This window comes from Nerophis lumbriciformis, linkage group LG30, assembly GCF_033978685.3.
Source record: "Nerophis lumbriciformis linkage group LG30, RoL_Nlum_v2.1, whole genome shotgun sequence".
NCBI classification, from domain to species: Eukaryota; Metazoa; Chordata; class Actinopteri; order Syngnathiformes; family Syngnathidae; genus Nerophis; species Nerophis lumbriciformis.
The window spans coordinates 22315087-22332471 of record NC_084577.2 but is presented as its reverse complement, the minus strand read 5'-3'; the positions used below and the strand labels follow the sequence as shown (position 1 = coordinate 22332471).

General features: G+C 37.4%; 1 protein-coding gene across 1 annotated transcript in view; it reads left to right on the top strand.

The window, feature by feature from the left end:
• Nucleotides 1-17385, top strand: part of LOC133572901 (BICD family-like cargo adapter 1) — a 49131-nt gene that overhangs the window by 8171 nt on the left and 23575 nt on the right. Inside the window, exons 4-5 of the mRNA XM_061925977.1 lie at nucleotides 11498-11617; nucleotides 12919-13065. Of these exons, the coding sequence (XP_061781961.1) occupies nucleotides 11498-11617; nucleotides 12919-13065 (267 nt within the window). The remainder of the gene's footprint in view (nucleotides 1-11497; nucleotides 11618-12918; nucleotides 13066-17385) is intronic.

Below are 17385 nucleotides of genomic sequence, written 5' to 3'. Positions count from 1 at the left end.
GCATCTAATCGACAATGTCTCATTTGCACCCCTGGTGGTGAAATCTATCAAAATGAGGGTGGTCCCAAAAAGGAGGGATTTTTCAAATTGACTGTGTTGATTTTAAAAGGACTCCCCCTCTGGTCAACATATGAAATAACAAGTGTGTGTAAGGAATTGAAATGCGCCCCCTTTGGCCAAAATTAATAATAAAAAAATAAAAAAATGTATATAGACACATACTATAATAACTTGAAGTAAATACTGAAAATTAAAAACCAATTGCAAACAAAAAAAATAAAAAAAATAATGAACTAAAAGCAGTCTTTTTAGACTTAGACTTAGACAAACTTTAATGATCCACAAGGGAAATTGTTCCACACATTAGCTCAGTTACAATGATGGAAAGTGTAAGGATAATGCAGGTATAAATAGACTAAAAATAGCGATATAAAATATAACAAATATACGTAATATTTACATAATATATGTACAGTATATTATATATATCGATATATTATATTATGTCTATATCATATGTACAATATATAACAATTTTCTCACAATGTGTTGACTTTTTTCTTATAAAACCGGGAACAATATCTCATATTCTTTCTGTTTTTGTAATATTGCAGTATTTTCTCATAAAATGATTACTTTTTTTTTTTATGTGAAATTACTACTTTTTAATGCGAAATGGCGACATTTGCCGTATAAAATTCTGACTTTTATCACAAACTTGCCAATTTTTGTTGTTGTTCTTGTAAAACGGTGACATTTTTTGAGTAAAATTATAAATAATAAATGATAAATGGGTTGTACTTGTATAGCGCTTTTCTACCTTCAAGGTACTCAAAGCGCTTTGACACTACTTCCACATTTACCCATTCACACACACATTCACACACTGATGGAGGGAGCTGCCATGCAAGGCGCTAACCAGCACCCATCAGGAGCAAGGGTGAAGTGTCTTGCTCAGGACACAACGGACATGACGAGGTTGGTACTAGGTGGGGATTGAACCAGGGACCCTCGGGTCACGCACGGCCACTCTTCCACTGCGCCACGCCGTCCCAAATTATGATTATTTTTATAGCATTGCCAACATTTGAAAGTTCTCCTATAAAATTGTGACTTTTGTCGAGTAAAATTACGACTCTTTTCATAAAATCGCCAACATTTTAAGCTTTTCTTGTAAAATTGTGACTGTTGTTGAGTAAAATTTCAACTTTTATCATAATATTGCACAAATGTTAAGTTTTTCTTGTATAATTTTGACTTGCGTTGAGAAAAATTACGACTTTTATTATAACACTGCCAAAATTCTACGTTTTTCTTTTTCACAACAAACTTTTTTATATTTGCATGGTATGTATATATTATTAATGTTGTAAATACAAATCTTTATATATCTAGAAAGGGTGGTCTTAAAGAGGTAGGCATTTTTTGTCGGTTTCAAGAAGGTAACAAATACAAGAAAGTGTATGCGTTTGTGTGTGTGCGTGCGTGTGTGTGTTGTGTGTGTGTGTGTGTGTGTGTGTGGCCCTCAAGGTGATCAAGTAACAACACAAGCCACAAAAGCAGATATCAGGGCGACCCTGTCCACGCCACACACTGACACTGTGTTCTTTATACACACAAAGCGTTGTTTGTGTGCTCCGTCACACAGTTCATTAAAGCAGTGATATTAGAGACAGCATAAATGGTTACTCGGTAGCAATCAAAGAAAGTCTGACTTGTTCTTATTTGTGTTGGATGAAAACTGATAAAAAAACTTATTTTGCACAAAGTGCAAAATACTTTGTCGCACTAACTTTGCTGCTTCAGAATTGTTCAGTTTTAAACCACACATTCTGTAACACAACAATGAATGAATAAATACATCTGTAAATAAATAAATAGACACATGACTAAGTATATAGTCATTAACAGTGGCGGGCCGTGCGTTTCCCACCTAGGCCTTCAGTGATGTCCGACTTCAATGATTACCTCTCAAAATACCATAATTGAGGTCACCACATGACCATTGCTGGATAAATACTATACAGAAACACATTTACGCACTACTTGTATTGAATCACCTCAACAGTGTACAAAACGGGTTATTTTCTGGCGCATTTAAAAATTAATAAACCCGCATCAGCAATTAAATCATATCTTATGTGGTACTGTCAAAATAAAAATTGCAAAAGAATATATTAAACGTGAAAAAATTAAGAAATAAAATATTTGAACTCATACTTTGTACATATTGCATCATTATGCCTCGTTTGTTGGCATATTTGAGCTCATTTAATATCCTTTACTTTTATCCTCTTTGTATATGATTTAGTTGTTCATGTCTCATGACACAGTATCTGTATGTAATATTGGCTGCATTTCAGATAGTTGTTTGTGTGCCATGTTGTTCCAGACCACAGCAAACATTACCTAGCTTGCCAAAGATTGTAATAAATCTATTATAAGAAGACAGCCGGCCGTTTCTTTTAACTTGGACACACACATCTATACTTTTGGCCATTAAAAGACAGTAATTACCGAAGTTATCTGACTTTCAGAGTAGCCTCTGATTTACTAATGTTTTCCAATGTTGTAAAAATGTGTAGAATAAATATTACATTTCAACATTTCTGTCAACGAAAATTTGCTTCAGCCTGCAACATGTAGTCATTTTGATAGTAGGCTATTATATCTCATATAGACACTTACGTCATGTGTTGCCTTCATTATAAAACTCATACCGTATTTTCCGCACCATAAGGCGCCCTGGGTTAAAAGCCGCGCCTTCAATGAACGGCATATTTCAAAACTTTGTCCACCTATAAGCCGCCCGGTGTTGTAAGCCGCATCTAACTGCGCTAAAGGAATGTCAAAAAAACAGTCAGATAGGTCAGTCAAACTTTAATAATATATTAAAAACCAGCGTTCTAACAACTCTGTTCACTCCCAAAATGTACGCAAATGTGCAATCACAAACATACGTATATCAACATGGACAGAGCTGTGTGAAAAAAGCCACCTGGCCTCTTCGCGTAAACTTAAACTTACCTTAACCACTCGCTCATCTTTTCTTCATCCATCCCTTCGAGTTAGCTTTTATGATGACGCCGGCTGGAAAGGCTGGAAAGGTCTCTTTTGGCAAGGTCTTCCTTTTGAATATCACCATGGGTGGAAGTTTCTGGCCATTAGCATGGCAAGCTAGAACCACAGTGAAGGATGACTTCTCATTCCCTGTGGTGCGAATATTCACCGTACGTGCTCCAGTTGCTGTGAAATAATAATCCGTGTGCGGATGGAGAGATTGCGTCTTTTCATGAACCGGATCCCGGTCGCTTAGTAGGAGCCATTTTGTGGTCTTTACAGATGTAAACACACAAAGGAAATGAAACGTACGGTGATATCCGCGCGCTTTTTCTTCTTCTACGCGGGCGGGTGGTTGCTTACAGTAGAAGAAGAAGCGCTTCCTGTTCTATGGGGGCGGGTGCTTACCTTGGCGGTTGCTTGCGTAGAAGAAGAAGCGCTTCCTGTTCTACCGGGATAAAAGATGGCGGCTGTTTACCGAAGTTGCGAGATCGAAACTTTATGAAAATGAATCGTAATATTAATCCATATATAAAGCGCACCGGGTTAAAAGCCGCACTGTCAGCTTTTGAGTAAATTTGTGGTTTTTAGGTGCGGCTAATAGTGCGGAAAATACGGTATACGGCTTTTCAATTTTTGCAGCTCCAGACAGATTTTTATTTTTTTTATTTTTGGTCCAATATGGCTCTTTCAATGTTTTAGGTTGCCGACCCCTGTCCTAACTGATCTTTTTAAATGTGAAAGTTTCCATTATACATCAATTATTAAATGCGTTTAATCACCACTAATAAGTCATGACCATTTTGAGAGTTGATTAATTACTTTGGGTTTAGTTTACAAGGTCGGGGACAAAACCTGATTATCTTGTCTGAATCTACACTTGTGGTACACCATATGAATAATCAGTTGAACAGTAAAAAGTCGTGTCCCGGGATCTACTGTTTATTAGTTATGTTTGTGTTTTGTGTATCACTTGTTTTGTAACACAAAGTTAATCTTTAGTAGTCTTTGCTGCTGAGTCAATGATGTGACATAATGGAAAAATATCAGTACTCTGTCACATATTAATGAAGTATTTTGAACCTAAGGATGCCGCGTTCACTGTGAAGATAATCAAACAGTGACGTATTTTAGGACTTCTTATCACCTCATTCGGAGGATTTAATTGGACTTTGGAAGGAAGGGTAGTATTTTTCCTCCAACTACCTTGAGACACCACACTTTTCTACCTTGTGCCATAGAAAAAGAGCAGTTGTTTAGTTAAAATGGAATACCAAACATTGCATTCCTTCCCATGTGTCAAGGTCCACAGAATAATAGACCGTTACTGTCTCAGCACCGTAGGGCTAACTGTGAAAACCAGACCCCTTTTGAAGTGCAGGAAAAGGGCAATTATGATAAAAAAAAATGGGCTGTGTAAAGCATAGAAAGACCTGATGTATTTGGTGTTAGGCTTGTTGGAAACGTTGGAGTCTAGAGAGAGTTAATAGAAAACATCATGTTTTTCCCTGACCTGGTGTCGGAGGCTTCTCCTGGGTCTGTGGTGAGAACACCGTAGTTTTGTTGTGTACAGTGACTGTTTAGATAGTCCCCCATGTATGAAAAGTATGCGGCAGGATATGAGAGCAAGTTACTGACGTCACTGTTCTGTGAGACGATAATAATTCTCGCCGCGGCAACGTGAGAACAATACGTAAATACGCTGACACGGGCTGATCTCAACCATGGGATTACATTTAAAACAGTTAGAAAGGTTTATGGTGTGCGTTTTCTGGGTTTGTAGTACACACTGGCACATAAGCCTGAGAAGAATGTAATGATCGCAGGTGATAACATGCTATTTGTGTTGTTTCCTGGTCAAAAAACATTTGCTCTGCTAGAAAAAAATCAACAACGTAAGTTTGACGAAGGCCAGACTACAATGTACAGTCCAGATAGAACACAGTACACTGGTGACACACTGTCCTATAACTGGTTCTCTCATACCTGGCAACATTGTTTCAATTTATGGTTGTACAGTCTGTGCTTGTAAACGTTATACTTATGTGATAAATGATTAACTTAATCAAGTGTAAACTTGAGATCATCTGATTGTTGGGTTCCCTGGATGTGGAGTCTTGGCTTGTATAAATATGTCAGTAATATATCTGTGTCGATTTAGGTTACGTTTACACTGCAGGGTCGGATGTCCAATTCGGATTTTTTTTTTTGTCAAATCCGATCTTTTTATGTGGCCGTTTACATTACAAAAAAAAAAATATTTCCAATGTCAATGCAACCTGACTTGTATGCGGACATCATACCTGCCAACTACTCCGGTTTTCCCGTAATTAGTACGGTTTTCATCAACCTATTCCGGATTACGGTTGCAGTGATAAAAAATACGGTTTTTCATTAATTGAAAAACTTTTTTTTTTTTTTAAGTTTTATTCACGAAATCGCGTAACAACTATGACAATCGACACTGCTTCCCGTAACTTCCTACCGAGCCATTCCGAATGCCATGCGCGAGGCTATTTATAGCACCGCTGCCAAGCACGAGGCACCAGTTGCCATTGTTTCCAAACGAGCGAACGATCATGGAATCAGCCGGAGAAAAATCGCAAACGAGTCTTAAACCGAAAAGAAAACTGCAGTCATTCCGTGAAGAATATTCAAAAGCCTATCCGGGAATAATTATCCGTTCCAAAAAGGGTGAAAACTACGCGAATTGCACCTTGTGCAGACAAGATTTTTCGATCGGACACGGAGGAATTAGCGATGTAAAAGACCACGTTGGGACAAAAAAACACAAGTCTAATGCCGTTGCTAGCGATACAAGTGGAAAACTTTCAACGTTTTTCGTCGCCCAGATTCTTTGGATGTGATAAATGCCGAAATTTTTATTTACGGAGGCAATAATTGAGCATGGACTAGAATAAATTTGGATTTTAGCCACAAAAAGGTAATGACACCAATGTTATCTATTGGAATTGTTTAGTACTGTTATACTGTTAAAAGTGTTTATACTATTTATGCTTTCCAGTCCAAGTTGAAGAAATCTTGTTAAATGTTGACAGCATAACTACCAAAATACAGAAGTATGTTCTTAATATTTTTGCAGTGCTATTTCTGTTGAAAAGTTAAAATGATTAAATTAGAGATGTGATGTGCCACTTTTCAAGTGTCTGATGGCTTAAATTAATTTTCATTAATTTTTCATATTTTGAATTCTTTTGAAAGGCTTACAAAAAAACTACATTTGAATTGTAATTCCATGCTATTGACAGGACTATTAATTTTAATGAAGTTAGCTTACCATGTTTACAGTATGATAATTGTGATAGAAATGTGAAGTTTAGGCACAGAATATTTTTTACAATTGAACAAAGCAGTAGATTATACAAGCTTGGACAGAAAGTTAATAATGACACCAATTTTTTTTTTAATGGAATTGTTTAGTACTGTTTTACCATTTGTTTACTGTAAAAAGTGTTTATACTGTTTATACTTTCAATTAACAAATTGAAGTCTTATGAAAGGTTGACAGGATAACTGGCATTAACTGTCAAAATAATTTCAAACTATTGAAGTTAGCTTACAGAATAAACATGTCAATCAACCCATATGATTTTTGCTGTAATATTTTTGTTTTGAAAAGTCACTGTGACTGATAGAAAAGTGATGGTTTTAGCAACATTTTAACCTGTCTGAATGCTAATAATCATTTTGCGGTAGGTCCCTGGACCCTGGCTACTAGGTTTTTCTGATTTCAAAAGTTGGCAGGTATGGGACATGACATATTGACGTCGCACACTCTGCAGTGTTCATGAAAATAAACAAACTGGCTTCAACTCTAGTCGGTCTCACTACTGGCACATTTGTGGCATTTCAAGGAGTACAATAAAGACTTGTGTGAATCTTGGTATAAGTAGTATGGCATTGAGGTTGTATTGCATAACTGAGCTGGGGATGAAAACCATATAAAACTATGACCGTGTCCAATCTAGGTATGAATCCAGATTGCAGTTCCACAGGTTGTTATTGAAGATAAATCCTTTGCTCAGGATTCCTTTTGTGGTACCAAGAAAGATGTCAAAGTAGGCAAAGTCCAGTAATCTCTTTGCTACCCAGCATGACAGATAGGGAGGGAAATACAATATGTATTTCTGAGAGGTATAAATATTTCATTTGATGCTGGATCCCACTTCCGAAACATCCCCAGGGAGAGCCCTCCTCTCTGTGTTCTCCCTGGAGGGCTTTAGCAGTAGCTTGGCTTCTCAGCTGCCAGATACCTCAGCTTGTGGACTCGGGATGGCCCCGAGGGCTGCAGGGGCCACATGAAGGGATATCATCTCGGGCTTTGTGTTTTGAACAAATGGAGCGTTCTCCTTGCACTCGTGTCTCTACTGATTCTCAGCGGGTCGCTGCCTCCATTGTGAGAGGGGTCCGTGTTGACGAGGCCAGCCACTAATTAATGGCATGTCCACAATACACGCTTCTCTTCCTCATAGTGCGTCGGTAAGCTATGTTTTGCTTTTGTTCATTTTCATACACTCACATGACCACTGCCTCAAACCCGCCACACTTCCTCAGTACACTCCTTCAGACACGTACACACAAACTGTCCCCTTTAACCCCCCTTATGTTTTTTTTTTTCCATTTTAATGATGATGATGTCACTTAGGAGACCTCTGCTCCATCTTTTGCATGACACAATTTTCATCATTTATTCATTGGCCCTGATGGGACTTGACAGGACCCCCCTCTGAATTGCTGAATAACGAAAGGTCCCAGACTTAAATTGACGAGATGGAAATTGCTTGTTTATGTAGCCTTTACAATATCAGCACAGCAACATGACCACAATAGTGTTGAATTGAACATTGAAGAAAACAAACCGCATCACCCCTTCAGTCTTTTAGTACCGTATTTTTTGGACTATGGAACTGCACCCACAAAATTTAGAAGACATATTTTCCCCCATTACAGTATATTAGCGGCATATGTTGTGAAATGAGTTATTTATACAGAAAGACATTGGAAATACCTTCATTTTTTCCCAAACGAGGTCTGTAACAGAGCAGTAAAACGGCTGATCAAACACAACAGAAGTCATTGTATGGGACCCACGAGCTGCGCAAGCTAGCTCTCCAATCAGCTAAACAGACTCAATAAGTCCACGGTGATGTTTTGGTGAATTTACGATACTGAAACATTACGAAAAGAATGGCATCGTAATAATACTAACAAAGACAATCGTAAATCCCAAATCCCATTGGGTTGAGTTTTTCCTTGCCCTGATGTGGGATCTGAGCCAAGGATGTCGTTGTGGCTTGTGCATCCCTTTGAGACACTCGTGATTTAGGGCTATATAAGTAAACATTGATTGATTGATTGATTGAAATGTGTCAGCATATTATCTAATGCTAATGACGCTAGCTTTATTACGATAGCACGCTCCAATATGCATGAAAACACCCCTACAGACATCACGCATGGGACTGTTATGAGTGAAGAATCCATACGAGTAGAAACGCTACGGGCGGCAAGAATACGGAACTACTCTTCTACTTCCGCTTGAAAGCTCAGTCTAAACAGAAGGGCAATGCAGCGCTGCAGCAGCCTGCATTGAGCAAACTCGTCTAAAAGATGGCGCCATTGCACATACAATAACGCACTTTTTCATTGTATTTGCTTGTTTTTTTTTAAATATTTGTATTATGGCCCTCAGCTAAGTAAAATACATAAATAATCTGCACCGTATTATCAGCTGCAGAGTTCAAAGGGTAGGAAAAAAGTAGCAGCTTATTGTCCGAAATGTTTATTTGCTGCATCTTTTAAGTTTTTTTTACTGATATCCTGTGACTATAATTGGAGATTTAACCCTGGAAGTTGTTTTGAGTAGACATCCATATTGATTTATGCTTCAGACTTTTTTTTTTTTTTTTTTTTTACGGTATGTGCATGTATTGTTCCTTACTTCCTGCAATGGGGAACTCGACGTGTCCTTCACAGCAATGGACTTAAACATCAGTAAACCGCAATGGGGTTTCTATTGTCTTGCGGAAGGAACATATGATTATAAACAAAGTGCTAGGAGCAGGGAGAGAAAAAACATATGTACATTATGTACAGCACACAACAGCTTTGTGGGTATGCACTCTGGAAAGAAGACCCTTAAATATATAATGTCTCATAGAAGACTGAGTGAAAAATACTCAAAGGAGTTGAATAAATAGTGTAACAGAGTTCTAATAACGTACCACAGTTACTTCAGATCAGGGGTGTCCAAACTTTTTCCACTGAGAGTTGCACACTGAAAAATCAAAGCATGCGAGTGCCTTTGTGTTATTTTTCATTTTCAAAACTAATACAATATATATATATATATATATATATATATATAAACCTTTAGAGCTCCCCTCAACTTGGTCCCGGGGACCAAGAAGGGTCTCAGTAATAAAAATTAAAAAAAATAAGTGTATATATATATATATATATATATATATATATATATATATATATATATATATAATTTTAATTTTTATTTTTAATTTTGTATTTATTTTTTTTCAATGCGTAAATCTATAGAACAACTTCAGATCTACAGTTTATTTATTGATTAAAAAAATAAATGTTTTATGCCCTTTTTGTTAAAGTAAAACTTGTTTTTAATGGCAAATACACAAAATATGCAATATTTCTCCCCCAAAAATGTCAACTTTGGATATTTGATGTGAAGTATGTGGAGCCTTAAATTGGTCAATAATTCATAGCAACGTTAATTTTGATTCATTGTTATTGATTGGGCAATAACAATGAAAAAAAACTAAACAATCTCAGCGATCAAAAGGTCATATTTATCATAAGTGATAAAAGATTTTTAGTTGTTTCACTTTGAACCCTTAAATCTTCAGATCAACTTCAGATTTATCCTTCAATGATACATTTTCTTTTTGTTTTTTTAATGTTTTGTTTGTTTGTTGGTTTTATGCCTTTTTTGTAATAGAAAACTTATTTTTTTATGGCAAATATACAAAATATGCAATATTTTCCCGCAAAATTGTGGAATATTTGATCGAAGTATTTGTAGCCGCCAATAGGTCAATAATTCAAAACAACGTTGATTTTGATTCATTATTACTTTTGAGCAATAACAGTTTAAGCAATGACAGGAAAAAAAAATATCCAATTAGAACCTGAAAGGGCCCCACTCATAAAGGTTTAAAAAATAGATCATACATTGTTTTTTTTACTTTCAACCCTTAAATTTTTAGATCAACTTCAGATCTATGCGTCGATTGTACGTTTTAATAATTTTAATTGTTATTTTTTGTTTGTTATCATTTCTTTCAGTCGTAGAAAACTTTTTTTTAATGGCAAACGCACAAAAAATGCAATATTTTACCTCAGAAATATTTCAAAGTGGAATATTTGATGTGAAGTAATTGGAGCTTTGAATAGATCAATGATTCACAACAACATTGATTTTGATTTATTTTTAATTTCTGAGCAGTTTAAAAAAAATACCACTAAAATGCTCAGGTATCCAAAGGGTCCCACTTCATAATTTATTCTTTAATGATTTTTTTAAACTTTTAACCCTTAAATCTTTAGATCAACTCCAGATTTAATATACGTTTTAATTTCAAATTTTTTAAATTGTTTGTTTGTTTGTTTGATGCCCTTTTTGTCATAGAAATAGCAAATACTCAAAATATGCAATATTCCCCCCAAAATAATTTCAACGGGGAATTTTTGAAGTGAAGTAATTGTAGCCTTAAAAAAGTCAATAATTCATAAAAACATTGCTTAAAAAATAATATTGAATCAAAGTCAATGACAGTTAAAAAAAAATCCCACTAAAATGATCAGGGATCCAAAAGGGTTTTATTCATAAAAGTGTTAAAAATAAGTCATGCATTTTTTTTTCTTTACTTTCAGCTCTAAAATATCTAGATCAACGTCCATGTCTTTTGATTACAAGTTTATATTATTTTTTGTTTGTTTGTTTCATGCCCTTTTTCCTCATAGAACACGTTTGTTTATGGCACCATGATTATTTTTTGAGCAATGACAGTTTTAAAGAATAAAACAGCCTGCATGGCAGCTTTGTGTTATTAAAGTTTACACTGCAAATTTGTATTGTTACATATCACCTGTATTTATGTTTTTTTTTCTGTAGTAGTATTTTTAGAATGTGACGCGGGCCGCTAAGAAATTAGTTGCGGGCCGCCAATGGCCCCAGGGTTGCACTTTGAACATCTTTGCTTTAATATCAATAGATAGACTTTATTTGAAAAAAGTAGCCATTGGCTTTTTTAAACTCCTGTCAGATTTGATTAAAAGACAACAAAAATCATTTGGGAATTCTGTTTTTGCATCTCTGTCTTTCTGTAGAACCAAAACACAAGTATTTTGTTTAATTGCAATTTGATATACCAACTGTTTACAGGCGATGGAAATGGAGCGGGTGATGTCCAGTGAGCTGCAGACTCTAAAACAGGATCTTCAACAAAAGGCAAACCACAACAGGCCTCAGGAGGAGGAGATGATCAGCGCAATGAAAGAGCAGGTAAATACTCTCGGGGCACCAAAAAAAAAAAAAGACAAAGGGGAACAATGGTAAACACGTTTTCGTTTTTGTCAATGTCTTTTCCTCTTTGCTTTTGCTGTTCGTTACAGACTACTGTTAAAATTTTTTTACAAAAAACAACAACTGCATCAATGTTTTCTCTAATAAAGTCACTTTTTAAAGTCCATATTAAATGTAAGTGAACTTTTTGTAGATTCATTTGGTAATCAAAACATTTATATAGGAGTTAGAATGTGTACCATATTTTTGGGACTATAAGGCGCACTTAAAATGCTTTCATTTTCTCAAAAATCGACAGTGCGCCTTATAACCCGGTGCGCCTAATGTACGGAATAATTCTGGTTGTGCTTACCGACCTCGAAGCAATTTTATTTGGTACATGGTGTAATGATAGGTGTGACCAGTAGATGGTAGTTACACATAAGAGATACGTCAGTAAACAACACCAAAACTTGAAATGTTCCATTGAAAATAGAGATGTCCGATAATGGCTTTTTTGCCGATATTCCGATATTTTCCAACTCTTAATTACCGATTCCGATATCAACCGATACCGATATATACAGTCGTGGAATTGACACATTATTATGCCTAATTTTGTTGTGATGCCCCGCTGGATGCATTCAACAATGTAACAAGGTTTTCCAAAATAAATCAACTCAAGTTATGGAAAAAAATGCCAACATGGCACTGCCATATTTATTATTGAAGTCACTAAGTGCATTTTTTTTTTCAACATGCCTCAAAACAGCAGCTTGGAATTTGAGGTTGAGGTGGGCGGGGCTGAGGTTGTATATTGTAGCGTCCCGGAAGAGTTAGTGCTGCAAGGGTTTCTGGGTATTTGTTCTGTTGTGTTACGGTGCGGATGTTCTCCCGAAATGTGTTTGTCATTCTTGTTTGGTGTGGGTTCATAGTGTGGCGCATATTTGTAACAGTGTTAAAGTTGTTTATACGGCCACCCTCAGTGTGACCTGTATGGCTGTTGACCAAGTATGCCTTGCATTCACTTGTGTGTGTGAAAAGCCATAGTAATTATGTGATTGGGCCGGCACGCAAAGGCAGTGCCTTTAAGGTTTAATGGCGCTCTGGACTGTACACATCGGCGTTTTAAAAAGTCATACATTTTAATTTTTGAAACCGATACCGATAATTTCCGATATTACATTTTAAAGCATTTATCGGCCGATAATATCGGCAGTACGATATTATCGGACATCTCTACGCTTAATACACAATACCTAGGATTCATATTAGTGAAATGGCACTGTGTGTTTGTCCAGGTTTTGCGGCTCACCCAGAGGGAACAGGCGCTGGAGGAACGTTTGGAGCACCTCAGTCAGGAGAACGCTGAGCTGCGAGACAATTTGTCCTCTTTGAACACGCGTCTGGCCACGCACGACCAAGTCAGCCAGCAGCAGAGTCAACAGGTACGCACACACTGCCGACAAATATAAGACAAAAAGTTTAGATTTTAGGGGAAAAAAATACTAAAAACTAGTGACATTATCTGTCCTTGCAGCTAGCTTCTTTTTTTTTAACTTGATCAGACATTCTAAATTAATATTTGTATATCTAGAAATTAGCAGGACTTTTAAAATAGAAATAATTGTTTTATTCTTGAAGGACAAAGTTGTTCTTCAATTGCAATAAGAAACATATGTTTAATGGGCCGTGAGATTGTTTTGTTAAAATAAAGCCAATAATGCCTTCTTTTGTGGTGCCCTTTATTTTGAAAAGTATCGAAAAACATTTTTGTATCGGGACAATCCTAGGAGAAAACCAAATGATCTTATTTAAATATGTATTTTCTCAATTGTAACAATTTTAGAATAGACATTTCATGCTAAAATTAAGAATATGCTGTAAAGTCAATAACTAAAAAAAAGTAAAAAGCTCTTAAAGCTAGGGAATTTTATTTTTAGAAATAAAATGTTCAAATCTTGTCAAGTGGCAAATAATTTTCAGTGTACACATAGTTGCACGCAGGTGACTGCAGCACCGCACACATGCAAATAAACGAAATTAAAGATGAATGGCGCCGAACATACATTGTAAGTGTGTCTTAAAATTAACTACAGTACATCCTAATTGCATTGCCATCAAGACGAGAGGCCATGAAGTGTTTGAAGTTTGAACGGAATACTTTTTTAATAACAAAAGGAATGTCATCTCCTTGCCTACGCTGCCAGAGTTTCAGTGGGATTTCCGAAGGTGTCACTGTTATATCGGAGTGTACTGCGAATGCTCGCTGTAGTGACTCCCACTTTCACCTGCAGCTGTGGATTCCGCACACGTTCATTGAGTTCGTCTGTCGGCAAACGCTGGAAACTAGCTTGTCAGGATGCCTGTCTCACTGTACGCTGGACGAGGACACTGCTTGTGTTGTATGTGGACAATGCAAAAATGATTTCTATGAGACTTTGTGCATGGGCCAACAAAAGTGACTAAAGCATGCCAAGGTTTGCATAAAATTAGTGAGGCACTTTAGATATTTAAAAAAAAAATTAATATCATATGCTCTTATCAGTGTTTAACCTCTTAAGGCCCAAGCTGTTTGTTTACATGCTTTTTTTTTTTTATTTCTCTTTGCTATTTGGGCTTATTAGACCCTAAATAATATTAAAAACTAAGAATCATCTTTTGATATGATGTACTTAGTCCATCCATCCATCCATCCATCCATCTTCTTCCGCTTATCCGAGGTCGGGTCGCAGGGGCAGCAGCCTAAGCAGGGAAGCCCAGACTTCCCTCTCCCCAGCCACTTCGTCCAGCTCTTCCTGTGGGACCCCGAGGCGTTCCCAGGCCAGCCGGGAGACATAGTCTTCCCAACGTGTCCTGGGTCTTCCCCGCGGCCTCCTACCGGTCGGACGTGCCCTAAACACCTCCCTAGGGCGGCGTTCGGGTGGCATCCTGACCAGATGCCCGAACCACCAAACGTGTACTTCATGTTTAGCATACTTGCCAACCTTGAGACCTCCGATTTCGGGAGGTGGGGGGTGGGGGGCGTGGTCGGGGGCGGGTCGGGGGTGGGGGGCGTGGTTAAGATATATATAAGAAATACTTGACTTTCAGTGAAGTCTAGCTATATATATATATATTTTTTATTATTATTATTATTATTATATATATATATATATATATATATATATATATATATATATATATATATATATATATATATATATATATATAAATAAATAAATAAATAAAAGAAATACTTGAATTTCAGTGTTCATTTATTTACACATATACACACATATAACACTCATCTACTCATTGTTGAGTTAAGGGTTGAATTGTCCAACCTTGTTCTATTCTCTGTCACTATTTCAGAACACACACATTATACAAATATGCATTATAAAATCAATGAGAAAACGGGAGCTCTAATTTGGGAGTCTGAATTAGGATCAGAAGTTCCTACATAAACATTGCGCACTCACGTCGCCTTTTTGTATTGATTACTGCAGCTGTGCACTGGATTCATTCACAAATACAAACTACAACTCACAAACACTTTAGAGTTAGGCTCCACCATCAGAATGTGTACTTAAACTTATAAAGATCACATGGATATTATTCAGTAAGTTGATTCACCAAAACTAACCTGTTATACAGGAGGAAAAAGCACACAGGACGTTTCAATTGTTCACAGACTGGTCGCGCTCATCAGAATGACAAGACACTTCCGGTCTGCAGGTGATAGCATTCAATTGGGAAGAAACGCCCTACTGCCCCCTACTGCCCCCTACTGACCAATGTGAATACTGATAAATGTGTAATGACAGCTCCAAAAACGAATTCAAACCACAAAATAAAATAAATAAATCAACACAAAAATGTGACACATTATGGGTGGGTCACATATGCATGTACAGTAGATGGCAGTATTGTCCTGTTTAAAAGTGTCACAACATTGCTGTTTACGGCAGACGAACTGCTTTACGTAGACGAAAACTTGACTGCTGTTGTTGTGTGTTGTTACCGCGCTGGGAGGACGTTAATGAAACTGCCTAACAATAAACCCACATAAGAAACCAAGAACTCGCCCTCGATCATTAGCTGTTTATATTGTGGGAAAGAGGACGTGTGAACAGGCTGTCATCACGTCACTCAGGTCCGCATGGAGCTGGAGGGGGCGTGGCCTCCAGCTCCGCCTGAATTTTGGGAGATTTTCGGGAGAAAATTTGTCCCGGGAGGTTTTCGGGAGAGGCGCTGAATTTCGGGAGTCTCCCGGAAAATCCGGGAGGGTTGGCAAGTATGATGTTTAGTGACATGCTAATTCTTATTTTTACACTTTTTTTTCTTCCAAAATTCCATTGTATGTTATACTCTTCTGACACCACCAGATGGCAGTATAAGTGTCCACATAAGCGGCCATAAGACCCCAATTCAGTAGTGTACACAATTTTGGAAATAAGAGCTAAAAGGTGCTGTCCACGCATGTGGCCACTAAGGCCTTTAGGGAACTGCCTAAGGTGGGGGAAATAATCGATTTTTAGATGCATCGCAATTTGGAGATGACGATATAAGAATCGATTAATAAACATCAATAATAGATTTGTTTATTGTAAATAAAGTAATGCAGACGGTTCCAAAATGTGGCTGACTGCAGCGAGCCACCTCACCGAGAGATACGACCAGCTGCTTTATTTTAGGGCACTTATGTTCCATTTTTGCACACTGTGGTGGATGGTCCGAATCTTAAACAGCAACAAAAGTGAATTTAGTACAAAAGTTTGATTTACCCATAATCAAATAGTACAAGGTTGGATTGAATTGTCATGCAAACAGACAACGTCCTCCGGAGACGTTGGATGAATCGAGAATCATCCGAATCATACATAGGCTGGGTCTACTTGGCCATTTATGTGTTTTCCTCATGTGCCAAGGTCCCGTTGTTTTGGACCTGTTTATTCTGGAACCTTCTTGAATCCTTTAGCCATAATAACAATCAAAACATTTTGTAGAATGGTCAGACCGACCATATATTCAACTCTCACCCACCTATGCTCCTTTAATGGCACAGAATAGAAAAAAGAGAAACGAGCAGACATTCTTAATGCTTTTTGACCTCGTTCTCTTTTCGGACTTCGACAGACACAAAATATGGTTCAAAAGGTCAGAAATTCCACTACAACACATTTTCATTACTGTATTTCCCGGACCATAGGGCGCACCGGATTATAAGGCGCACAGCCGATGAGCGGGTCTAGTCAGGTCTATTTTCATACAAAAGGTGCACCGGAATATAACCATACTTGCCAACCCTCCCGGTTTTCCCGGGAGACTCCCGAATTTCAGTGCCCCTCCTGAAAATCTCCTGGGGCAACCATTCTCCCGAATTTCTCCCGATTTCCACAGTATTGGGGGCGTGCCTTAAAGGCACTGCCTTTAGCGTCCTCTCTCACTTGAAAAGGAGACTATTATATATGTCTCCGTTATCCATAGGTTTATCTATAACCCATAAAGTAGGCAGGCACAGAGCTATTTCTCAGCGTGTGTTTATTCCAGCCGGCACGTTAAAACACTGACACACAACGTCCGGATTCCCATCATGCATTGCTTCAAAACTACGGCAAGTAGTAATGTCCAAAAACAAAACAGAGACGAAGCAGAAGAACGAAGAAGAGACATGGCGACGACGAGTAAGAAGAAGAAGTACGCTTGCAAGTTCCAAAATGATTGGAAAAAATAATTTCAGTTCATCCAGGACAGCTCGAAAGGGAAGGGGTATGCTGCCTGCA